The 25,881-nt window shown below is 43.0% G+C and overlaps 3 protein-coding genes across 11 annotated transcripts in view; all 3 read right to left on the reverse strand.

Moving 5' to 3' along the window:
• Positions 1-24: 24 nt before the first annotated feature.
• On the reverse strand, positions 25-10,492 carry LOC118299122 (probable E3 ubiquitin-protein ligase HERC6). 2 transcript variants are annotated; one of them, XM_035622577.2, is made up of 23 exons: positions 10,223-10,492; positions 8,823-8,979; positions 8,637-8,713; positions 7,712-7,939; positions 7,128-7,219; positions 6,918-7,045; positions 6,623-6,777; positions 6,429-6,484; positions 6,133-6,224; positions 5,951-6,010; positions 5,685-5,781; positions 5,327-5,507; positions 4,510-4,661; positions 3,885-4,004; positions 3,677-3,775; positions 3,373-3,555; positions 2,931-3,071; positions 2,651-2,817; positions 2,357-2,420; positions 2,169-2,239; positions 1,317-1,500; positions 1,027-1,129; positions 25-776 (listed from the first exon to the last, which is right to left on the reverse strand). In XM_035622577.2, exons 1-23 carry the CDS (start codon positions 10,440-10,442, stop codon positions 544-546), a joined length of 3,060 nt encoding a protein of 1,019 aa, XP_035478470.2. In that variant the 5' UTR covers positions 10,443-10,492; the 3' UTR covers positions 25-543. The 2 variants fall into 2 exon arrangements, with proteins under 2 accessions (XP_035478470.2, XP_035478472.2); XM_035622579.2 differs by having other exon boundaries at positions 8,823-9,032; positions 10,223-10,361.
• A 439-nt stretch (positions 10,493-10,931) lies between these two features.
• On the reverse strand, positions 10,932-20,268 carry LOC118299121 (NACHT and WD repeat domain-containing protein 2). 2 transcript variants are annotated; one of them, XM_035622575.2, is made up of 10 exons: positions 20,067-20,268; positions 19,901-19,989; positions 18,786-18,893; positions 18,009-18,218; positions 17,494-17,638; positions 17,265-17,407; positions 16,365-16,715; positions 16,165-16,266; positions 14,873-15,509; positions 10,932-14,703 (listed from the first exon to the last, which is right to left on the reverse strand). In XM_035622575.2, the coding sequence occupies exons 1-10, from the start codon at positions 20,125-20,127 to the stop codon at positions 11,534-11,536; spliced, it is 5,016 nt and encodes a 1,671-aa protein (XP_035478468.2). In that variant the 5' UTR covers positions 20,128-20,268; the 3' UTR covers positions 10,932-11,533. The 2 variants fall into 2 exon arrangements, with proteins under 2 accessions (XP_035478468.2, XP_035478469.2); XM_035622576.2 differs by lacking the exons at positions 18,786-18,893; positions 19,901-19,989; positions 20,067-20,268 and having other exon boundaries at positions 18,011-18,108.
• Positions 20,269-20,436: 168 nt separating this feature from the next.
• Positions 20,437-25,881, reverse strand: part of LOC118298964 (F-BAR and double SH3 domains protein 2-like) — a 51,613-nt gene continuing 46,168 nt past the window's right edge. For 5 of the 7 annotated variants that reach the window (XM_035622224.2, XM_035622220.2, XM_035622226.2 and 2 more), the window contains 3 exons: positions 24,579-24,771; positions 24,387-24,499; positions 20,437-24,206 (listed from right to left, as the gene is read on the reverse strand). In XM_035622224.2, the coding sequence (XP_035478117.1) occupies positions 24,114-24,206; positions 24,387-24,499; positions 24,579-24,771 (399 nt within the window). In that variant the 3' untranslated portion in view covers positions 20,437-24,113. The remainder of the gene's footprint in view (positions 24,207-24,386; positions 24,500-24,578; positions 24,772-25,881) is intronic. The other 2 variants (XM_035622225.2, XM_035622221.2) reach the window with 1 other exon arrangement.

A 25,881-nucleotide genomic window follows, 5' to 3' on the forward strand; every position in this document is an offset into this window, starting at 1 on the left:
TGACGAGAGAATAAAATACAAGACCGCAATTATAGAACTTTATTGTTTGGTTATACAGGAATAAATGGCAGAAAGATAAACAATTTTATGAATTGTATACATTTTAAAGCTAAACACACAAACGTCAATTATTTGATAACTTTAGCTTGAACCCTTTTTAACCTGAACATGGAGAGGACTTAAAGCTTGAGCTGCAGCAGTGACTGAAAGCAATGAAAGTGATCCAACAACTGCTGGTTTTATATTTAGGAAAGGAAAAAAAGAATCAAACAAGGATTCACCATTTAACATGTGTATGTGGCATCAACCATCAACAAGAGAAATGGAATAAACAAACAACGAATACAGGCAGGATTATAATGACAACTACATTGTTATTACTCCCCAATCTGTCATACTACCAAATAACTTCACATTACCTGTCGGCCTACTTCCCTTATGTTCCAACATTTCTTAAAAAGGATAGAAGTTATGACACTAAAGCAGTAGTGGGGAAAAAAAGCCCCATGCTAAGTGAAAATAAACCATCGTAACTAACGAAATCTAGTCGGTGTTTTCGTTCTTCCAGAAGCCTCTGTTGTGATTAATGGCCTGATGGAGCCTGGCCTGCATCGTCCTCTCCATTGGGTATCTCTGGTAGTTGGGCAGTAACAGCAGATAGTGACAGGTGAGGGATTCTGGCAAGTGGATTTCAGAGGCATTGGGCAAGATGGCAACTCTCATCTTGATGCTCTCCATACCCAGGAAGGGGACACGGTCGCAGCCTGTGAGGAACACTGGCCACAAGGAAATAATGGTTAATGAACAGCTCAAACAACAAATGGGGGGCATCTTAATTCTTTAGTGCGCTCCCGAAATTGTAATGTGGAAACAAAACTAACCGGATCAAATATAAACAGTATAACAAAGACGAGAACCTTGATTCGGGCCTTCAGGTGAGAAAATGCCCTTATAGAAAACTCTCTCTGCGCTTTACAGAGTCTGACACTGTCAGTGTACCACTCATCAATCACATTTAATACTTACAAAGGAATTTTTTCTTTTCCTCTGCTGTCAGTTTCTCAAACACCACCCAGAAGGTAATGATGTTCTGATGTCCGGCATGGTATTCTCCATCATAAACCGTATTCTGTTTGGAAAAATAAAAACAAATACCTCCGAAATGACACAAGGGTTTTGAATTAAAGGTTTAGCCACCGACTTCAGCTCGTTTTATTTAATTAAGACTTGAAACAATTGCAAGTGTGTACATCTTTCTGTTTTATCTTCATTACCTTCCCAACTCTTACAAAGACTTGATGTAGTTTTCAACAGACCTGCTTGAACACCTGCCAGTCGTAGTCCTCCTGGCCCACCATCACTGCTTGTAACTCCTCCGGCTGGAAGAAGTCCACCACGTCCCTGTCACACACTTTGAAAAACCCTGTCCTGAACGCTCCGAACACGCCCTCCACCGATGTGTTGAACGCGTAGTTGACCAAGGCGTCGACGTACTCTTTCCTATAAAAGAGGGGGAAATAGGAAACTACATGAGTTGGCCGTCTACGGAAATCGTGGAGATGTTTAACATTCACCGGTTTTTGTTTTGACATACGATACTGCTATATTCTGACTTTTATATGATAGTCCTGAAGTAGCTAAACTACAATAAAGCTTTACATTAAACATCCCAGTCACAGCAACGTTATAGTGTAGTTTCTAACTGGTCACAAAGTGTGCACCCACTGAAAACCTCTAGGTGGCAAGTAAAAAAATAAAATGTGTACATTAGGACAAAGGATCATTTTATGTGAAGCATAGTTCACAATTTTCAGCCTGATTTTGCACAAGGCGACAAATTTTGCAAGTCACCCACAAAAGACCCATATCGGAGCCAAAATCTGCATTCGACCGCCAGTCGCCAATCGTTATATATGAACTCTTCAAAGATGTGATTCGAGAGGCTTGACGCGCCAGCCAATCAAGAGACCAGGATGGGGTGAAGGCGGTGGGCAGAGTCCCGAAGGAGAAACACAACACCGATCCAAGAGAAGAAGAAGAAGAAGAAGAAGAGGAATACAACATTGACCAACACAGAGCACAGCTCGGGCAAAGTTTGCTCGAACTTTTTCTTTCTCTTGTGTTGTGAGTACAGGGCAGATTGTTACAGGAAGTCTGTGTAAACACACCTGTTTGACCCAGTGACAAGTTTTCCAGGTTCTTTTGGATCAAGCTCGACTTTCTCACCGCCCCAGCTCACCTGTGTCAAACGATAAATACATTCAGACTGGAATATTGCTGCAATACGTGACGACGACAGAGTTTGAGTGTGGAAGTTACACTGGCCGTCAGTCTGACTGTGATTTACTGGACGTACAGTGAAATTAATGTCCATTTCTCTGACTTTATCTGGAGGGTAGTCCAACATGAACCGGCACGACCTGAAGACAGATTGGGGGAAATATTAATTTAACACGATCATGACCTTTTGCCTGTTACGTATTTCAAATGGTGACTGTACAGTTATACAGATCTTAAAAGGTATTGATCATTTTCTGAGCATACTTGAGATCAAAATTCATGGAATGACAATCTCCACATACTAGAATATACTTGCAACTGCAACTTTTCCCAAATATGTTCACTTTTGCATTTTTAAAAACCACCTTACTCTGCCACGACCGGGTCAAACTCCTTCAGGTCGTCTATTGAGGGTTGGACACTGACCAGCTTCTTAAAGAGAACCAGCGGGAAGGGCAGGTGGACCATGTTGTGGTGGTAAAGAGCCATGCCACACAGGACGCCGAACAGGAAGTAACGCTTCTGCTCCAATTTTGGCTGTTTTGGTCATGAATAAAAAAATAATTTATGACTTGGTTACATTCGATAAGTGTTTACATAAGACAGTGCTAAAAAAAATAAACAATAATAAAGTACTTAAACGCTCTTACCCTGGGAGGGAACCAGGCCAGAGTCTCACTCTCATTGTACATGAACATTTCAGACTCAGCAGCGGTGAGCTCATCAAACATGTGGAGGAAGAAGTCCCTTTTGTTGACATCCATCACCTTTCTGTCATCCTTAAATTGCACCTTGGGAGGACAGAACAACCTTTCGTTTAAATGACTCGCTGAACACAAACAGAGCTTGACTTACAACTCATGGCATTATGACATATTCGAGTAGACATTCCCACATTTATAAACACTAATTCTGGCACCTTTACACAATCCTCTAGATATCTCAATCGAGAGGCCAAATTCTAAACCTTTTTGGTCTCATTTGCGTCCTGGAGGACCCCTTTAATAGTGAAGTAACATCAAGACGAAAGCCATCAAGTAGGATTTCTAAATACCAGTGCTGGCAACGTTTTTATTTTGAATGTGTTTTTACCAAAAGCTCCCGTTTGAAGGCGCAGTGGTCGGCTGAAGTAAGCTGCCTGAAGGTGTCTTCCACGAGGTGATTTCGTCTCAAGGTTAGCTGGAAGACCGGGGCCGCGGCCCCCGGGGTTGGGGGCTCTGGCGATGATTCATCAATCAATGACCAATCCCCATGTTCAAACATACCGTGCACTTTCTGTAATTACAATAGACAAGATCATTAAAATCAAAGCTCAAATTAAGAAAAAACTGCAGTTGAATTTCAGACCTTCAGTAAAAAGTTTACAGCTGATCTATTTTTTTAACACATACTGTACCTTCATTACGAATGAATGGAAGTAAAAGATCGCCATCTTGCTATCGAGAGGTAACAAGAATGGGTTGCGGCAGAAAATGGCAGGTGTGTTAACATCCTCCTTTAAGAAAATTAATTGACAATTCATTAAGAAACTATTTCAGCAACATAGAGTCCAACTGATTTCAAGGTTGTTGCATCATCACATATAATTTACTGCAGGATTTTACCTCCGTGTTCATAAATTGCATCCAAAGAGCGACGTCATGAAATGGCTGCACATTACCCTTGATTTCCTCGACGTAGAATGTGCTCAAAGGGACTTTGTGTTGCTTTCCAGCTTTGTTGGCCTGTTAAGAAATAAATTATAGAAAACATGAACACAGAAATGGAAAGAATGTTTTCCATTTCACAATGTACAAAGAAATAAACCCCATCAAATGCTCCTTTGCATGCAGTTTTAAGACATTACTTATACTGCAATACATTCATTTATAAATATTGAATTGGTAATCACACACTATTTAGTCTCAGTGTTAATTCTGATCACGCAACTTGATATACAGTATCCCTTAGAAAAAATCAATATGCCATATTCTGGCCTCAAACTGCAGCACATTTTAGAAAAGTTGCATTCAAAACTGCAGAAAACTCAAACTTCATCTCTGCCCAATCAATAGAGTGTAAAATCAATCTTTAAACCTTTTCTTTCAACCATACAGAAAAAAAGATTAGGTGTTCCTGAACTTAGTCCCAGGATGAAAGATTTAAATTCATCTATGATCCTGAATTTAAAAAATAAAACAGATTAGACAATAAAGCCACCGATGACTGAAACTAAATCATGGCACTGACCTTGTACAGTAGTTTGAGGACGTTCATCAGGTATTTGACTCCTGGGTTATGAGTTTCCAAGAGGGAATTTTTTAGCATGAAGGCCAGGGCCATCTTGAAGGTCAAGATGTGCTTCATCAGTATGACGGGTGTCAGCGAAGCCCACCAGCCTCCTGCAGAACAAAATAAGAATTTTTAACACATTGTTTGACTTATACAGCATTTATCAGATGAGTGCATTGATTACCTAGACTGTTGCAGCCAGTCTACATCCATACTACCACATTGTCCTTTTAAAACTGAAACCATCACCGTCCACACGAGCGTTTTACCTCTGCATCAGTATTCATCCCCTTCTATACTAACACACCTGAAAACTTCATATCACGTGGCCATTCACCTACACTGAGCATGTCGATTATAGCAGATTATGCAGCTGCAGTTGGTTGCTTAGATGAAGAAAATACTACAACCGAGAAACAACAACAGTGAAAAGTGACAGCAGGGATTCCTTTTCTTGGACCGATGATGAGGTGGAACTATTATTTTAAGTGAGTATTTCAAACTTCACCACTGGTAGTCGCGTCATAATTTCCAGCTGTTATATTTCTCTGTTTTTGCCTGTCCATACTACAACGCAGCTCCAGAGTTTTCAAACTAAAATGGGGACAGCAAACTTTTCAAAACTCTGGAGTAGTGTAGATGGAAGGCCTAGCAGTGTGGAAGTTGTTTTGTAGTTTTTATCTACAACTTCATACTGTATTTTGTACTATGTAACGTGAAAAATAGTTTGGCCAAGAAAATAAATGAAGTAGTTCCTTTATCTATGGTTGTTTACTTAGCGCTTTCAGAGGTCTCTCCTTCAGATTTCCAATAATGACAGCCAGAGGCAAAACCCCCTTCATGACGCGGGAGTCCTCCTGGAGCAGGGGGCAGGTCGGAAGAACCAGCAGGATCTCCGGAGATTTTAGAGCAAACATCGAACCTGCAAGCAAATCCAACAGGAGGTCTAGGTTCGCCTGTGTGAAGAAAAAAAGGATTATGAGATAGTGTAGCAATGTTTACAGTTTGTAAATAAATAAATAAATCAGTGCCTACTGTAAAAAACAAACTCTGGTGTCTAATGACTGCATGGGGACGTTTACTCATGAAATCAATTCATCTCAACAGCAAAGGAAAGGAAAGCATTTCTTAACTGCTTGTTTGATCCACTGTATTTCCAACAGCTGGTCAAAAGCTCGGCTCGCAGCCTCCAGGTCCACAGTCAGGTCACCCGCTTCTAACGAAGACTCACTGATAACACAGTGAGCAAAGAATTAAAAAAAACAAGTGACAGTGCAAGTCTCTGAACTTTAAAACCTACTTTCTACTTTTCCTCGGAACGATTCTTTTTATGTTTCTATTCTCACCAAAACATCATAAAAAGCAGCAGCCAATAAAAAATGAAAAAAACAAAACTTACTTGGTCTTTGTGAAACTTGCCACAAGACTCGAACTTGTGCAAAACATTGAAGTGATTTCTCTGTTGCACAAAGGGAGAGAGGCATTAGGTTTGGCCCCATGAAATCAGTTACTGAATATGAAGCTAATATTTTAATATTACAAATATAAGTATTATTAAATCAATATCGTTGATGAACTTACCTTTTCGCCTCTGCATTGCCATGTTCCATCGACAGCCATCTTTGCAGTTTTGTCTCACCGAGTCGTCCAGTAATCTGTCCACGATCCACGTTCTTAAAAGAAAATAAACATAACTTTTAATGCAGCCAGATTAATAAGCATGCCATCGTAGATTTTTTTAACTGGATATTTATCGTAACAGCTTTTGATGTACGGGGCCATAAACTTTTTTTATTTGTTTTATTTGTTTTCCCTGAAAATGAGGAAAAAAACATAACAACGAGAAACAAGAGTCTTTAAATAATTTTGCACATTACCTGTGCAGGTGACGAGTAAGTGAAGTTTGTATTCCACCCAGCTGATATTTTCAAGTCTGCTTAAACAGATAAAAACTAAATCAGAAATGTCACATTCATCTGCTATGAATTGCATCACCCAACATGTGCTCTGTTCCTCAAGGCATCTCCTCATGTAATTTGAAGTTTTAAAGAGAGTGTGGGGGGGTTGATACCTTTGGGTGTGGCTGTTGCACTGTCAGCAGTCCATGGAAGTAGAGCAAGAGTGGGACTCAGACTGTCCTCTGGTCGTCCAGTCCCAATTTGACCTTTGCCCCCTTTACCAAAAGCCCACAACTGGCCAGAGGAGCCCAGAACCAGAGTGTGACTCCTGGGAAAAAATTGGACATTTTATTAAAAACCTGTATTCTGCCACAGAAATGGTAGATGATTAGTTTTATATGATGACTTTAAACATAAACCTGTCTTAAGTAAAATGCAGTTTCAGTGTTGCCAATAATTAATTTTTACCGGCCGCAAGCGATCTGTGAGGCAGGTCCATCCAGAACGTCGACCAGTCTGGGTCCCGTTTCATTATTAGAGGAGCTGTGACCGAGCTGCCCGTGGCTTCCCTCTCCAAAGGTGTACACCTTACCATCCTGGAAATCACAGCATCACAGAAATATCATGAGAAGAAAAGGCCTTGGACACATTTACTGAGAGGATCAGCGATGTTCGTACCTTTGTTAACACAGCAGAGTGTGATTCTCCACAGCTGATGAAGGAGACACCCAGAGGTCTGAGGGCCGGGACCATACAGATGTTATACCTGCCTGTTAGTGATGGAAAGAAATCGGGGAGAATAAATGACAGCATGCTTATATCAAATTGATAATACTTACAGGGAGTTTTTTTTTTTGCGTTTTTTGAGTTTTTCATTCACTTAACTAACTTAATCAGTGTTAGAAATAGTATTTTTGACTTTACCTAATAAAAGATATGTCCGATTTTCAAATAGATGAAAAAAATTCAGATCAATGACCATTATAACATGTTTTGAAGTATATACACTTTTATTTTGGAAAAAGGAATATCCTCCAACTTAGAAGATGTTCTTGGACCAAATATCAAGAAGAAAATAAGAAGGGAAGTACGCCATGAAGGATATTATGTTCTTTACCATTGTCACCGTTTGTTGTGGTTATAGGTTGTTTTCTTTCCCCTTTGGCATAGATGTCGTAATGTCACGTGTGCATTAGTAATAATTACATTTTTTTTTTAAAACAAAGTGAGTGTGTGGCTGAGTTAAGGTGAACTATTCGTACCTTTCTCATCCACCCTGTTGAGCCCCAGCTGGCCTGACTTGTTGGCCCCACAGCAGTATACCAAGCCTGGGAGCGTGAGGAACAGAGAGTGGGTCGCCCCGGCAGCAATCTGGGTCACCGCTACGCCGGACAGAGCGCACACCAGGACAGGCGTGTACTGCTGTAACACCTCCTTCCCCAGACCCAGCTGACCGTGACTGTTCGAACCCCATGACAGGACATCTCCTCCTGGAAGGTGGACAAGAGTTTATATACTTCACCAGCAGTGGTAAAAAAAAACAAAAAAACTTTTAGTATTTAAGAATAAAAAGAGATATTTAAACAGTATATACAGTATACATTAATTTTATATATATATATATATATATATATATTAAGCAACAATTAATCGAGCAATCGATTAGTAATCGATTACTGAATTAATCCCCAACTATTTCGATAATTGATTAATCGGTTCAAATAGATTTTTGAAAATATGTCAAAATTCTCTGATTTCCGCCTCAGAAAATGTGAATATTTTCTGGTTTCTTTGCTCCTCTATTGCAGTAAACTCAACATATTTGGTGTTTGGACGAAACAAAACATCAACTTGGGGTCGGGGAAACACAATCGACATTTTCTGACATTTTCTGGACCAAACAACTAGTCGATTAATCGAGAAAATAATCAACAGATTAACAGATAATAAAAATAATCCTTAGTTGCAGCCCTAATGTATCAGGATGAGCATTTATGCTTTGCCTGATTATTACAACAATCAGCTAATAGGAGTTATTCAATACGTTCATTTTCACATATAACACAGATGGTACTGAGAAGAAGCTTGTTTTTTATATCTAACCAGAATTGCATATTAGGATCAAAAAGTTAAGCTTTTAAAAGTGCATAAACACACAGAGACGTCATCAGTGTGTTTATCTCTTACCTTTAGTCAATGCCAGAGAGTGGGCGTTTCCACAGGCAACTTGAATCACTGGTATCGACAGAGGTATGGGCACCCGCCTGCAAGCAGATGACAGTTAAAAAAAAACAACCTCGGGACTTACCCACCGACCTCCAACTTTCAGTGGTAATCGTGCAGATTCGTGTTTCACAGTGACTTGTGTCCTGCCTTGGTCTGAGATCGTTGCAATGCGGATTCGGAACCATCCCCAGTCGTCCCTCCTCTGCAGCCCCCCAGGAGAACACGTGTCCAGACGCACACACGGCCAGAGAGTGGTCCTGACCACACGCCACCATCACCACATCACGCAGCCCCTCCACCGGACCTTACACAGGATTGACGGCCAGAGTAAAACAGCAGACCCGGGCTTAAACATGCCTGAAAAAAGTACGAAACGTTGCACGTGCATCACATGTGGTTAGGAATTCAAAATGTTAAAATCTTGGGCCGTGGGTGTGGAAAATGGCTATATAGCGCCCCCTAACGTTGAAGCCCCAACATACAGCTCATTTGGAGGGTACGTGTATCATACGCAGACCTACAAAAAAAAAACTGCGCTGCGGTCAAATAGACAATTTTGCTTAGGAAGGTTCCTAATTGAGCGTTCAAATTCTTTAAATGCTTAGGAAAAGTGCTTCAATGCTTCCTTTCCTATCTCCTTAAGCATAGGGTACACAGGATCTTCCTGTGCGAAAAAAGAAAAGGAGAAAAAGACGCCACACAATTCATTGCGGCAGCAATTTATTACATGATGCGCCATGCACGAACTTTAAATCCGAAGTAGAAGAAGAAGAGTATGAATATGACTGAGAAGGGACGCAGCCTATGAAGCATTTCCATCTTGTGCCACACGGTGGACATGTGGATAAATATGTGTGTGACAACCTCTTCCTTTCAGTTTCGTAGCCTTTATTATTATACTTTTTTTTTTCAATTCCAACCTTGCTAATGAAAACAATGCATGTGTAGTCCATCTTTGAAAAAAATGTGTAGTTTCACCACGGCACGTCAATAAAATCCGCCGCAGCTTAATTACCTAGAAGTGGACTTGGATTCTCTTATCCCCGGCGCTGGCTTTGTCCCATGAATCCTGCTTTACACCTTTCTTTGACCCCATGACCATTGAGGTTGAGGAAAAATGTTTAGAAAAAGGCGATAAAAAGGACTTTACGAATTCACCCTTGGAGTCATACCCTAATTCATCACAAAGTCAACCATTTTGTTTAAACTGTGCCCGCCTGGCAGCCACTCCCACAGGGGCCCCACCCACCCATCGCTGCTTGCAGCTTTAATGTCATAGTTTTCACATAGCATTCAACTTTTTTGTATCTTAATATCTCCTTATCTCCTCAAAACAATATCTCATAATTTTCAAAAAAATATCACCTAATTTTCTTTTTTTTTGGTCAAAATTGTGACTTACTACGTCATAATTATGACCCTGGACCGATGACAGCGAAACGAAACTGAAACTCAACTCCGTATAAGACCTCAGTTAAATAACATTGACTGTCATGACGTTTTTAATGACTCTTAATATATTACAGTTTTTCTTTTCTTTTTTTTACCTGGTGTCTTTCCATCTCGGGGTGTCTGTCGTCCAAGTTGTCCCCGGGAGTTGTGTCCACACGAGAAGACGCCTCCATCCCCTGTGAGGAATAAGGTGTGCTGTTCCCCGCAGCAGATGTCAGTTATATCCCCCGGGACAGTCCAGGGGAGCGGGGTGAGGGCTGTCTGTGGACCGAACTGTCCACTGGAGCTGTCTCCCCAACAGTACAGCAGCACCATGTCTCCTCCTGCAGCGACGCGATGGTTCTGAAACCTAACTTCATCTCGGCAGATATGCTGCTGCGTTCAAGTCCCGTCGGAGACATCGCGATAGACGGAAATACGCACTTGATACACTTATTATTCTGCCAGCCTAGCAGATTAGTGTACCTCTTTTTAAAAGGTAAACATGTCAAACGTGGATTCTAAATTTGTCGCTGGGCACAGGTTGTCATTTACTTCTCTCTTTTTTTTAACAAAACCACAACCAACACACTCGAAGTGGTCTCCTTTACGAGCTTACCAGGAAACTATGAAGGCAGCATGAGAGCAGCAAAGATTGCTGCGAAATAACTTCTATAATATGATATATATGATATAATATGATATAATAAATTATTTAGTATTCTATACATACACATACAAAAATACATATATATATTTATTTAAAAAATAATAATTATATATATATATATATATATAATACAGAATCACAGAAATAACTCGGCATTTAGAGAATTTGTATTTTATTTCAAATCAAATGTGCCGATCCTCTCTAAGATACAGAAGGCAGTGGATATGGTACAAACTGGTTTGCATATTGGTTTCGGTTTCACAGAAATGAAAGGGGCGTGTCATCATCATGTATTCAGACAAACCGAAACATAAAAATAACAATAACTTGACTGATGTTGTCTGGTTTAGAAAACAGTACGTCACGTTTGGCCAAGACGTGCAGGGAACACATAACACTTGTCATGGCATTTTACTATGAAATGATTTTATTACAAAAAAATCATTGTGATTTTTAATTTCTCCCTCTTCATCAGACATTGTAGCTTCTGTCTTGATGCTCTGATCTGATCAAGGGTTTTGTTCACTTGCAATAAAATACTCAAAGACAAACATATATTTCTACAATACTTATTTCAGATTCCCACCACACACTTCCAGCATTTCTTGTTTATTTATGAATATGTACATATACACATACATACAACAATTTCTAATTCCTGTCACACCTGTTGCTTTTCACATTGTGTTCTGTAAAATTAACCGTCTGTAAAAATGTCAGAAATACATTTCCTTACAACATAACAGTAATCATAAGATTAAGGCCATATGATATTGGGGGTTGCTAGGGGTAACCAGCTGGTTGGTGCTCTGTCAAAAGGGCACATCTTCAACTCACCAGTCATTTTTTCTCTGCACCTGAGCGACTCCTCCCGGTCGGACGTGACATCTGACACAGAATACACACCCACAGACCCGTCCTCAAAACCCACGTACACGCACTGCTGCTTACACACAACCAGAGTCAGTGGATTCTTAGGCAGACGCAGGCTCCCAACTCTTTCCCCGTCTGCGAGTCGTACGATGGTGAGGACGGGCCTCGCGTGCAGTTCACAGACACAGGTTTTCTCAAGGCTGATGTAGGCGACAAAACGCCCAGTGTTTTCCATGCAGGCTTCAATGACGGGACCCTCGGCTCTGCGTGAGCACAGTCTGACCTGAGACAGGTCCAAGAGGCTGATGGCGTCATTATCGGTGGATAGCAGTGCATATCTGCCGTCGGAGGACATTTGGAAGTCTTGTGGCTGACACCGAAACGTGTGCGGCAACCGAAATTGCCTGCACACGCTCTCCTCCGCCACCTTCCAGGTGTACACTGCCCCCGAGGCTATCATCACCACCACAAAGTCTGGGTGCTCTGACAGTGTGTGGAAAGCAACAACATGCTCCGAGGTTTCCACACAGGAAAAACGCTTACTGATGGAGCCTGACCACAGACTGGCAGCCAACAAGCGACCACGGCTAAGGCCAATGAGGAAGGTGCTCTCAGGAGACACCTTGGCGCTGGATAGGCACGTGTGTATGCTGCACACTATACTCCCATGTGCCAGCTTCCACACCCGGGACAACCCTTGCGTGGAAATACTCACCCCAAAGTTATTATTAGGGGTGATCATGACATCTGTAGCTCTGCAGCCACTAATGCGCTGGATGTTCTGACCTGTTTCCGTCTTCCAAATGTAAATTTCCTCTGCTGATAGTGTCACAAGACGGACGTTGTCTGGAGAGAGGCACAGTTTTCCAACGGGACCATCGTGCAGGAAGTTAGCATGTGGAAAACCCGCCTCCAAACTCCACCTCCACACCGCCTCTGAGCCGTCCGTGGCGTAGAATCGCTCGCCCGTCCGTTCAACCACCACTTCCCTCACTCCACGGCCGGTTTTCGGAGCTGCACCCGCGGCGTCTATCATCTCAGAGTCCCACACCGTCAGGCAGCCGTCACGGGCGACACAAACGACGTCCGACGCTGTTTTGAGGAGTGTATGCGGCTGCTTGTTTGCCTCCAAGGAGAGGACACACTCCCCTGTGCTGACCCTCCACACCAAGACAAGGGCACAGGTGTCCAGCAGAGCGAGGAGAAGGTGGCCACGCTGGGAGAGCAGAGCTTGAGTGAAGGCCCTCCCTCGTGGAGCCGAGAACTGGTCCCACATCTCCCAGTCACACGTATCCCACAGTGAGATCTGATTAGAGTGACACACCAATAACGTGCCCATTTCTTCAGAGTAATCTGTACCGAGGGTGTTGTTGGATTTATTAGCAGTACATCTCTCCTTTACAAGTCTGAGTGGTTGTGTTTCGGCTGCCACATCCCATAAAGTCACATTCCCAGTCCTGTCGACACATGCCATTTCCCTCCTGTCTTCACAGACAATAATCGCTGTAACCGCACTGTGACTGGAGCTTGTGCCGCTGCCGAGCAGACGGCTGGAGTCTGTGTCAAACATGGAGACTGTGCCTTCATCCTGCCCACAGTACACGTGAAAGCCATTAGATGAGCAAACCAAACAGGTCACAGAGCTCCGACACTGGAAACGAGTCAGGGCCTCACCGGAGACATTGAACACACTCACAAAACTCTCATCTTTCCACCACATAAACATGTTTTTCTGACATCCGACAAACCCCTTGATTTTGCTTCGTATATGTTGGCTTGAATTCGGTTCCGACTCGGTTTTGAAGGGGACGTTAACCTCTAGAAACATTTCTGGGCCCGTCACATCCCACAAGAAAAGCTTGTTGCATCGCGTGGAAAGCAGCAGTGACTGGCCGCCGCTCTTCACCCCCGCAAACTTCAGCTCCTGCCGCTCACAGCTCAGCGACACTGTCACCAGATCACGCCCAGGACCTTTCCAAATCCAGGCAGAACCATCCTCTGTTACCTCCGCCACAATCCCACACTCTGTCACGGCCGCTTCTGCTACAGAAACATCCGTTGCTTTGGCGTCGCACTTCAAACACCGAATGGGGGAAACGGAGGAAGGAGCAGGACACATCACCACTCCTAATCCACTTCCCCGTTTCCTCACCTCCTGTCTGATCTCTGTGACGTAACGTTCGAGTGCAGGAAAGACCTCCAGATAAGGGAGGAGGCTTGTTTCCATCACCGTGGGCAGCTGCAGAGGAACGGCCCGCAGACAGCACGCAGAAGACTTTAATGATCCTGCAAGCAGTAGTCTCTCTCTCGAAAACACAAGCTGTGATTCGACACCCTCCAGCATGGTCACCAGATCTCTTAGAAGACCCGCTCGAACCATGGCCTGGTGAAAGCCCAATGACATTAATATACCGTGCTCCAACTCCTCCCATCTGCCACTTCGTTGCAAGTGATACGGCAGCTCTACGACTTTTCTCAAGTTCACCCGCCCGGCGTCTGTGGAAGAACAAGTGAAGACGAACGGCTGGCTGGACGGCTGCCTGTTTATGTCTAATTTCATTTGGGCACAGTCCTTGTCTGGTCCTGTTGTGCGGACAACAACAAGCGGTTTAGCATTTCCACAAGCCCACCGGCCACTGAAATAATCCGCCAGCTCCGAATGAATCTCGCTCCTGGCCCCTCGAGTGCCTAAATACCTCTCGGCCACCACCAGCTTGAAATGTCTGCTCACCCACGACAAAACACGCGACCCCGCAACTGTCCTCCCGATGAGAAACCGCCTCAAATCCAGCAGAAGTCTCTCCACATCAATCTGCGGGACCCCCACACCGGAGGACGGGCTCTCAGACCGCCGAGCGTACTCGGACAGCACCTCGTCCGCACTGGACAGGAGGTCGGCGAGCTCGACCTCGGTGAGCCCAGTCCTGCAGAGGGTGAGGTAGGAGACGGCGCGCGTCACGATCGAGGAGCCGTGTTTCTGCTCCAGGTGATCCAGGAGCGCAGAGATGGCTGTGTGGACGCCGGCGGGGAGAGACGACTCCATCACCTCTGAATCTGATGATGGGAGAAGGAGAGACAAAACAGTCAATACGTGCCACAGACATAACTTTGGAAAGTATTGATATTGTTGCTGTTGGTCATTTCACGAGGTTTGTTGTTGACTTTAAGAAAACTATACAATATAATCAGCCTTATTCTTTTTTGTTCACTGTACCAGTCATACCAGAGTTCCAGAGCGAGGTATGTACATGCAGCAGGCGAGCATAGAGAGTCAGACGACAGGAAGTCAGCGCCCGGTTCACCACAGCCTGTTGTCCTGAGGTCACCCTCCTTCCTGAACTGCTCAGCAGCGACGCCAACAACCTCACACACTCTTTCCTGTCAGCCGGTCCCAACTGTACACACACATGTCCCGACTCCTCCTCGCTGCATTGTGGGTAATGCAGTTTGATGGCCTGCAGGACGTGTGTTTGCTTGGAGGAGACTGTGAGGATTAGTTTGACTGCAGGCGGTAAGGGGGTGGGGAGGCTCTCTATGATTTGAGCGCAAACAAAGTTGTTTTCGATTTGATCCAGGCCATCGACGTTTAGAACTAGAGGCCGTGTGGGAGATGGCAGACGAGACAGGAGGGAGGAGAGACGTTCTCTAAGCTCAGACAGACTGACAGTGACACAGCTAAGATCGTCCAGGTCGGTGCCAAGGGAGAAGCTGGGACCCTTTTCAGGGGAAGCGTCGCTGTGGTATCTGCTCGCTATTTGATAACACAGGCTGGACAGCAGGCGCGTCGGGGGCAGCACCCGCTGCAGGTTGCAAAAATAAGAGATCACCACAGGATCGCCGTCTGGAAGCCATGACTTTATCTGTGGAGAGAGACAGGAGACTTGTTTAAATGTTACCAAGACCATTCAGTGCAGATTCCCGTAGCAGTGACTTACAATGAAAATCTCTCAAAAAGCTCTGGTTTGTCAATGGGTTTGTTTACACCGGTTTTCCTGTTACTGGTTTTGTTGATTAGTGGGTAGTTTATCTTAATAAAGCTGGCAGATACGAACAACAAACTCTTCTCGTTCACTCTTAAAGTTATCCTAAGTAGAGCTGAAAACTAGGGATTATTGTGATTCACAATTAATCTGACAACAATCAGGAAGTAAAGAAAAACATCCCATCACCATTTCCCCTGAACCGAGTTGGATCTATTCAAAATTCTTTTTTTTTTGTTAATCCAACAGTCAAACACCAAACTAGAAGACTAAGAAACCCCAAAATATTCACCACTAAAACCACTGATTTATTGGCAAAAATGAATTAATCAATTATAAATATTTGTTGATTAATCTCCTGCCTGTCAGTTAATTGCATAATTACTATTTTTGTCTCTGTTTGGAACTGTTTGGGGGCGGAGGGACTTAAATATATCTAATATGAATACAACTTGTATAGAGGTATTGTATAAAAAGAAAAACAAGAAGAGGACATGTCAGTTTAATAGAACTAACAATGTTCAAATGACTTTACCTGTTGAGCACAGTGTGCCAGCAGCACTGTCTTCCCTGTGCATGGCCCTCCTAACACCACTAGTGGGCAATGCTGGTCGCTCTGCTTCACATAGGCTCTGATCTACAACCAATGAAAACCAATATCGGTGATGCTGTGGTTAATAATCAAACATCTAAATGCCGTTGTGTTTTTGGTGGGGTCCAGAAAAACACGCTGACCTTGTCCTCCTCTGGCCGAACAACGTCATAAAAGCGGGACAGGGTGTCACACAGCTCCTCCTGCTCGGCCTGCTCTCGGGCCGAAGCATCACCGAGCTGTTTCAGGTTCCCGGTTTCTGGCGGGTTGGAGCCGTCGATCTGCCCCACGAGGTCAGAGTGCACCTGCTGGCACAGAGACTCGGCATAGCCCCGTCTCCGGGCGGTTGTGTAACCATAGCGACGGTCGCACTCTGTGGTGGTGGTGTAGACCAGGAGCGAACAGGAAGTAATGAGAGCGGGGAGGAAGTTGTCACAGAGCTCTGAGAGTAACTGTTCATCAGTGGGTGTTCTCCTCAGGTCGGAGACATCGGCCTTCAAAAAAAAGAAAAATCACCTTTGATAGAATCTACAAGTAAATTAACAAACCGTTTGATATTGAGCTACTTCACTACATAAATGATTTATAAAACTGTTAATAAAACATGATATCAGCTGTTTTTATGCGAAAGAAATTGCAGGTTGTGTGTACTGTACATGGTAAACTTAAATAAATGAAGCAGACATCACTAGTGTTGCTACTTTTCCATGCTAATGGAGGCATGACTCATGTATTATTTCTCATACCACATATACTTGAATAAAAACTGTCCATGTCTTGAATGTTTTTAATAGAAACTAGAGTTACTTCATGAGAACTGCTTGAACTTTTGACACACGTTTTGTTTCTAATAAGCCCCACCCACTCGTTTCTGTAGGAAAATACAGAAAGTTTGTTTTTATGACCGGACTAGGTAACCGCATGTCTAGCTGTAATACTAACTTTCATAACTAATAACGAAAAAGATAAATGGTAACGCATATGTGAGTAAGTGACGTGCATTATGATACTTAATCTTTGGCGCTGGGTATATTAAGTTTTACCTCTGACTGTGGCTGCAGCTGTGAATCCATCCGTCCTTTCTCTCTCTCAGCATTGACGACCTTGTGGACGTAGACCAGGCAGCGACTGATGATGTCATTGTCGGGGCAGTGGTCCAGAGCAAATCGCAGGTCTGCGTCGAGTGCTGCGGACGAGGAGAAAGGCGCACGTTACGTTACACAAACATTAAAACCATACAGACACAGACATACAGTACAGTATGTATCTCACCTGATCTGTAGTATCTGTGGCCTCTCCCTGGGGTCATGAGGCCGTTGTGGACACACAGACTCACAGTGGTCTGAAATACCTTCCTCAGCTCGTCTTCTTCTTCTTCAGCCTCCGTCCTACTCTGCTCTTCCTCATTAACCTCTGCCTGTTTGACAAAAACAGTTAGAAACATTTTGAGAAAAGCAGTTCCACAGTCTGGAGGCGGTGGTGACTCATTTTAGAATCAATCCGTCACAGAAATGCAGGCTAATCTGATATACAGAAGATACACTCTTGTATTTTAGCAATCATGACTTGTTGACTGTTCACATTATATTCCAAAAGGATTTGTACGGATTTGTAATAAAAAAAAATGTATCTAACAGTTTTTTGGAGGGTCATTTGTTCTGCTGCTATTCATAACTCATTTAATTCACAGCCGCAATATGACCGAGTTCTAAACTTACAACCGTTCACCCAATGAGAGGAATTCAAGTATGATTTATAAGTGATTTGAGGATGAAAGGTGGAACTACACAGTGAGTCAATCCTGAGACACTGTTGGGTCTCTGGGGAGGTCTCAGACAGTAGGAGGGGGGGACGGTGTTCTCGTCCCTGCGGTAAACTCTCTCCAGCGCCCGCGTGCTGACGCCCGCCCGCTGGCTCTCCTGCAGCAGCAGCTGGTACTCGGACACGTCCACCTGGGCGGGCGGACAGGCCGAGCCATACTGATGTCCCACCAGAGCCTGGACAGCACCATCATGTGGACAGAGAGGGGAAATCAGCATGTGAAGCATCTTTGAGTGCACATGAGTACAAATTTGTTTTTGATGTTCATTGACTTGAAATACTTTGGGGAAACTTTGTTGTACTGTGTGGCAGCCGGAGGTGACAGGGATGTGTGCTGAATTATTACTAACAAGAAAACATCTTCTATAATCATTCATTCGTGATGAGGCTATCATGTAAGTGTTTATCAAGTAATTTATCTTAATGCCATTTGTGATGAGTGTTGGATTTAGTCACGTTGACGGGCGGTCCCTGTACCCTGACTCAGGATTTTGGAGTTTCAGATAACAACGTTGATGTTGATGTGATCGAACCCTGTGGCTTTCCAGTCAGACAATCTATTCAACTCTCAGCAACAACCGAAACGTCAAGATTCAACGGGGACCGATTTTAACGTTGTATGTAACTTTGAGGTGATGCAACTCCCGACACAATTGAATTTTCCTGCTCGCTTCAGATCTGTAGACCCTGAGGCCTGCAGTTACTACTGTACACTGATTGTTACATTATTCCTGGAGATTTACCAGTAAAAAAGGTCCAGCTGAGTTCTCTCTGCATTCTTTAATCAGCTGCTGCCTGGTGTTCTCATCTGGCCAACGACTGGGATCACTGGACTCAAACGGGTCTATCACCTGCACACACACACACACACACACACACACACACAGACACACACACACACACAAATTACATAATGGCTAAAAATGTCTATAGGTGAGGTGACCGATAATCCAGTTCATGAAAAGCAGTGAGGTGTAATAACAATTGGCCCTGTAGTGGTAGTATCATGTTCCTCCACATGCATGTACAGCACGCGAACTAAACCCACTACCCACTGGGTCGCATCACAGCTGCTCACCCCCCCCCCCCCCCCCCCCCCCCCCCCCCCTCTTATTTGTCAAATCTAATCAGGCAGAGGTTAATGAGAACTGAATACACATCTACAGCGATGGCCTCGAGGGGGTAGTGTCTAACAATATAAGACACACATGTTATGCATTTGTGTCGCACTGTTGCATTCTGATGAAACGAGTGGTCAATTATTCTATAGAAAAATGTACAGTATTTACCGGCTGCAGTTTTTTTTTTTTAAAGTTTGATTCCATATTGTAAAAAAGAATTTGGGGTTTTACCTTTTTGACTGTTGGTTAAATTCATTCATTTAAACTCTAGCACTTTCAGAAATTGACATTATATTTGACATGTAATGAAGGATTTGAAATTATTCAAATTGAATAATCAACACAAACCATAATTGGAAGTTGAGATAAAGTTAAGATGATACAAACATCATCTTCCTACTATATGAGAGAAACGCTGAATTTCAGTAAGATCTACAGGTTGGAGGAATAAAAGACCCACCAGGGAAACGTCGCTGCAGCAGAAACCACTCTGTGTTTATAACTTCATTCCAAACCACATATAAGTTACAGTGTTTCCCTCCACTGGGCCACACCTGAAAAGCCGTAAGCAGTGATTGTGCTTATGACATGACTGTTTAGTATTTTTTTGTAATTTTTACGTGGCATCAACATTGCCTGCAAACAGCCCGAGCTTGTTTATGTTTATGTGCCAAAAAAGACAGAAAAGGATGTAGAAAATATGTAAGTAGTACCTCTCCTGCGGAGTGTACACTCACCCTGAAGTCCAGTCCGTGTGCGTGTCTGCAGTGCTCTCTAATTTCGGGGAAAACACTCTTTCTCAGAGCTCTGCGCTCCACGACGCTGTCTATACAGAGCACAAACACAAACAGTCACCCGGTAGAAACTGAGGATCATTAACATCGTAACATCCACAGTACATACCCTCAGGGTTGGAGCACAGGTAGAGTTTCACGCGGGACGAATCTGAAGGGGATGAGTCCATTGGTTTTCCCCCTGGAGCACATGACAAATCAAAAAGACATGAAGCAAAAGAGGGTCAGCAGGGCCCAGACAAAAAGTTCACAGCTGCTGCTTCTCCCCTGCGTTGCTGCTTCTCTTTTCCCTCCTGCTCCTCTCAGCAAATCCTGGCGTGGTGCGTTCACAGTGCGTCACCATGATCACACCCCCCTCAAGTGACTGGAGCGTCTACACAATGTACTTGTCAGTGACACAGATTATCAATTGTGTGACACAATCACACACGTTGACGGAGACTCACTCGGAATGAGCACAAAAACCCAGAATGACACACTTTTGCATTATTTATTTTTTTATTAATTAACATTTGTACACAATAAATACAAACTTTGTTTTTTTTTTGTACAGCCAATAATAATATGCAGAAAGACTTTTGCACCTGTTCTCATTATTGTCACCACGGCAACAGTCTGTGAAGTGAGAGAGAGAGAGAAGGCGAGTTGTTCCACCACATTGGCAATAACAGCAGCCGAGCAGCTGCTTCCGATCGAAGCATGAAAAATATAAAATTATATAATACATAAAAAAAAAACACAGGCTCATAAGAAATAAGTAGGGAAAAGGGGAAAGTAACCATGGTCAAAGTGTCAGCTGGCTACAAAGAGTCATTCATATTTGATAGATTTGACTGATTGAGCCTTAGCGGTGGGAGGTTCTGTGGGACGCTGCTGTAAACCATAAACTTCAAAACAAGTTTGAAAAAAAAACAGTATAAACAAGATCTCAGAGAGATCGAGGAGAGGCTGCTGCTCAGGTCGCCTCGACCTGCAACAGCAGAGGGGCAGAGGAGTGGATCTGAACTTTAACAAACTCCAGCATGCTCAACTTTGTTATGTGTGGATGCTACACATCACAATGTTGTTTCTAAAAGCTGAAAAAAATATTTAATAAAAATGAAGGGTGTTTTTAGTACTTAGGTACATAATTCACCTCCACTCCACAAACCAATCAATTTGAGCCCGCGCCTGAAGCTGTGCCCCCAACTCCAGATGTCACATTAATACTATATAGTATACACGTTGTAACAGTCTTCATACTCCATACTGCTTTTTTGCACTTTGTATAAAATAAATTTATACACTTTTCAGTTGTGCAATAACAGGAAATGTACTGTGAAAGTACAACTTTGGAGCAGGACTGATAAACATCATTAACAAACAAAAAGCAACACACATCGTGTTTTTTTGAAGCCGTCACACCATCGAGAACAAGCATTTGAATTGTTTCCAGTTGTGAAGAGCTCCTTCATTTCTTCTGTGTGGCACCGTGGGGACAGTAGAGAGTGTTCATCAACCCCACACTGAAACAATAAAGATAATGTAGTATCTACAACAACATCTCAGAGTATAATGTCTATTTTTTATTTGTCTCCAGTGTGAACGCTTCGTGAAATCAAAAACCCTGGTTAAAGATAAATATGTAGGGAGGACGTGGGGCACATCTTCAGAGTCAAACAAGGATCTGATCAAAAATCCCCCCTCACATTTGTTTGTTGCTTACAAATTAAAGAAAACACCAAATTACATTTTTCCACAATTATCCCTCCGTCTCTTTGGAAGAGTGGAGGATTGAAAAGAAAAGCATCAGTCACACTGAAACAAAGAGAATCCACCGCAGCATTGGAACGAAAAGAATAACTCTGATCTTCTGTATTTGTGACTACAGTGATTTCATCCAGAGTCATTTCTACATGTCCTGCTCCGGTGCTGCTACTGTTCGGGGAAGGAACGAATAAATAAAAGTGCTACGCTGCCCTTTAGGCAAGGAGTTTGAAAGGCTTGAAAGGTATTTAAGGGAGAAGATGTGATTACTTTAAGTAAAAAAACAAAACAAACACCCCACAACTTAATTGTACTTTGAATGTCGTTTGCTACTGTACTTCTGGCCATTCAACATGATGTATTTTATTTTTATACATCTCTTTTTGTTTTCTGTTGCCAACACTTTTTTTTTTATCTAAGTTGGGATGTGAGACACCAGGGAAAGTTAAGGGTGATGTCAAATGGGGGGTTCATTTGTTTGTAGGGATGTTTTTTCTGCTCCATTAAAAAGCCAGACTCCCACAGTGCTGTAGAGGAGACGATTAGCAAGACAACAGAGACAAATGTAATGCATGTAAGCAAAAAAGAAAAAGACAAAGGATATATGCTATAGGTGTATAAAATGAATGTGAGATATGATCTGTAGGGATAAAAGTCATACAGTTCTTTGTGTGATTAATAAAATCTCCTGACCCCAAAATATTTTGAAGAGTATGCATCCTCGCAAATAACACCTCTGTTTGTCACCACAAAGTGAATTCCAACAATTCCAGTGCCTTTGAAAAGCACCACTCTCCTGCTGAACTAATCAAGAGGTCAGGGTCACAGAATGAGAGAAGATATAGCAACATGTGTGTAATATTATGTATGTATGTATGTGTGTATATGATAGTCACACTGACTGCCAATGGACAGAACAGACATTAGAGATGAGAGAAAAGAAGGAAGAATGGAAGGGAGGTGGAGATGAGAGAGGACGATCCAGCCTCCTCTCTCTCTCTTCTTCTTCCATCCTTTCCTCCCCTCTCCACTTTCATCTCTCCTTCATACTGTATTTACAATGCCCTCTCAGTATTAAGACGAGAACACTTCCACCAGATATCAGACATGGTCGTCCACTCGGCTGAGTTAAGTCTATGAAACGCTGTGCATAACATTCCTATGACAACAGTAATGTACTGTACTAATACACATTGGTTACGTATGATGATAAGGACTATATATGACTAGGGAAGGGCTGGGGAGGGGGGGGGGGGGGTGACGCTGTCTCTCTCTCTCACACACACACACACACACACACACACACACACACACACCACCCAGTTTCTCTGTCCATTTACTTAAATCCCCAAGACACTCCAAAACATGACCCATGTGTTTTGACTCATTCCCTTTTAATCAAGCTTATTATTCCTGGAGCCCGAAAAATCAAACACAAAATTTCGTAAAAAGCATCAGATATCTCAAAAATATTGCATGATTAAAACATATTTGTCTTGACCACCAATTGGTGGATAAAATAAATAAAAACTAAATTCCTTTGTATTTTTTCTTTTAATGCCTTTTTTGTCTGTAAAATTGGTGTTGGCACACATGTCATCAACTGTTGGGCAGTTGGCCTGAATGAAAACCCTTTTAGCTAATTTGACATGCATAAGGACAACTGGAAAAGGAAAGATGGAAAGACAAAGAGGAAATATATAAATGAAAAAAGAAAAGGAGCTTGTGCAAGTTAATAAAGGGGTAAAATATTAAGTTTCAATTTATTATTATGTACTAATTGGTAGTTAATGGAAATGTTGAAGGTTAAATAAAAGTATAAAGCTTTACATTTATTAATATCTAAATGTGCAGTTTTGCAAACAGTATTAGATTTGATTTATCTGATGTACCTTTACCATATTTTGTCAGTTTCAGGGCTCCAAGCAAGTCAGTGAAAAAAGTGAAATTTCTCAAACGTGGCAGAGTGGTCTGCCTGCGCAGAGAAGTAAACTGCCTTATAATCAACAACACTCTCAAAACATTCGGTCTCCTCTTCCTGCTCCTTTCACTGTGCTCTGGTTTGAGGTGAGTTTGAGGTGAAGTCTTAAGGCAAGAACGGAAGCATGAGGGAGCGCGAGGAGGGCTGCGGCGGCAGCTACTGCTGCATTTGATTAGGAATCTAATACGATTATCTAATTGAATACTTTGCCTTCATCTCCTCTCTCTTCTCTCCTCCTCCACTCGAGGAAGAGGGAGGATGAGGAGATGTGGAGGGGCTGGAGGGGTCGACGTGGCTCAATCCAGTTTACTTCACATCACTTTATTTAAGCCCGCTTCACTTCAGAGCTGTTCAGTTCCTCGGCCTGGAGGAAAAGTCTGTCTGTTTTCAATTTTTGAGTCTATAACTGCCTGCCAACTTGTCCTTCTGTCACACCAGCGTGATCTCCACCTCCTCCGTCTTGTCGCTCTTCTCCTGCTGTCTCCGGGGGTGCTGTTTGGGTGGAGGGGGCGCCGCTCGCACCTGCAGTGACGGAAAACGTATAAAAAAACAATGAATTCATCAGATGCTCAGAGACAACTCTGTTTGTCAAACTGAAATAACTAAATATATCACAGACGATGACCAGACTGTTCCTCACAGAACAACTAGTATGTCATCTTACACACAAAACACACTCATTAAAATAGCTTTCACACTAACAGGTCGTAGTTTCCCAGGGCCTCCTTCAGGGGTGAATCGCAGTGGCTGAGTCTGAGGAAATCCTGGAGACACTGGACTCCTGCCAGAGCTTTGATCTACGGAGACAACAGAGACTAATGAAAAGCAACAGTGACCTTTCTCAGTGATTTCAGTGATTGATAATAGTTGTGCCTTTGTGTGTGCGGGACCTACTGTGAGTGGACAGCGGTCCCTTGTGTGACGGGGCAGGTAGTGGGGGCTTGTGCTCCCCGTTAAGTGCAGCGGAGGGTGAGCGAGGAAGAGGAGGTGGGGTGGAGGTCTCCGGGCTGGTGAAAGGGCTGATGGGAGGTTGGTCGTACAGCGGAAGAGGGGGCAGAGAAGATGGCAACTTCAGAGACGGAGAGATCTATGGAAAGAGACAGAAATAAAGTAAGTTCGGTGAAAATGTAACTACTCCATATATCATTTCACTGATGTAAATATGGGTCTTTTTTCCACCTGCGACCTGCACCGGTTAGATAGTACTAGCTTTCAATTGCACGTCCAATTGCATTCCATGCTTTATTGTCTATTATACTATAAATTGGACTGTACTTCACAAAATGAACATCATGCTGTATTGAAGAAGACCTGAAAATAGAGATTGAACCATAAACTCCTCAGAAAAATGTTTACTGATGTTATAAATCAAGTAAGAAGTCATTTTCTCAAATTTTCTCTTTGCAAGAAGTGGAGTCGCCCTCTGCTGATAATTTCATAACAGGTTTCAGGCACTTCCGCATTGACTTCACTGTCCAGACGTGGAGTCTACATCCATTTTATATACAGTCTTTTGTTGGCAGAGTAAGTTTTTAGAACCTTTTTCCTGAAAATGGCCACGTGCTGCTGGAAACAACACTGATGACAGCGGTGAGAGTGAGTCAAAACAAAGTTGTCGCCAGGAAACGCAAACAATGACATGAAAGACGCTAAAACGCTGCATAGAGCTGAGGGGAAGTGAAGAGTTTCACTGAGTGACATATTTCACATTATACAAAGTCATTTTATCCATTGTAAATGTAAAACAGTGTCAATAAAATGTTTTATAAATGTATAAGCCATTATTACTTTGAGGAATAACTTACAGAAACATTGCTGGATTTAGCAGTTTAAGTAGTCTGCCACTGCATACACCTCCAATGTTTTCAAGCTCACAACCAGATTTTTTTTCAAATCATCTCAACCACATAAGACTTACAGTGCATTTAGATTGTTTTGTTGTGTGTTATGACTGCAGGCTGGTAGGAAGGGAGAGGCTGTATCCTTCCTGTCGCTGAACCTCTAATAGGGCAGCACTCAGTGCCATAGATAAGAAATTCTGTCTTTGATTGCGCTGCAGGGTTTTTATCAGCGCACTTGGAACATGGCTGTTCTGATCCACTGTTTGTGAACTCTGCCCTACTGATATATCAAGTGAACAGCAGGCAGGAAGGGAGGGGGAAGGGGGTAGAAGATGGCACAGTAGACTACACTCTAC

Source organism: Scophthalmus maximus, chromosome 11 (assembly GCF_022379125.1).
Source record: "Scophthalmus maximus strain ysfricsl-2021 chromosome 11, ASM2237912v1, whole genome shotgun sequence".
Taxonomy (NCBI): domain Eukaryota; kingdom Metazoa; phylum Chordata; class Actinopteri; order Pleuronectiformes; family Scophthalmidae; genus Scophthalmus; species Scophthalmus maximus.

Excerpts from the sequence above, each read along its gene's own strand:
- LOC118299122 (XM_035622577.2), bottom strand. The coding sequence starts at position 10,442 with ATGGTGCTGCTGTACTGTTGGGGAGACAGCTCCAGTGGACAGTTCGGT. Across the intron at positions 6,011-6,132 it reads GGCAATGCAGAGGCGAAAAG|AGAAATCACTTCAATGTTTT; the intron begins GTAAGTTCATCA and ends TTTGTGCAACAG. Across the intron at positions 4,005-4,509 it reads TCCTCAAACTACTGTACAAG|GCCAACAAAGCTGGAAAGCA; the intron begins GTCAGTGCCATG and ends ATTTCTTAACAG.
- LOC118299121 (XM_035622575.2), bottom strand. The coding sequence starts at position 20,127 with ATGGACTCATCCCCTTCAGATTCGTCCCGCGTGAAACTCTACCTGTGC. Across the intron at positions 17,408-17,493 it reads CCACAGATACTACAGATCAG|CACTCGACGCAGACCTGCGA; the intron begins GTGAGATACATA and ends CCTCGTCCGCAG. Across the intron at positions 16,267-16,364 it reads TTCGGCCAGAGGAGGACAAG|ATCAGAGCCTATGTGAAGCA; the intron begins GTCAGCGTGTTT and ends CATTGGTTGTAG.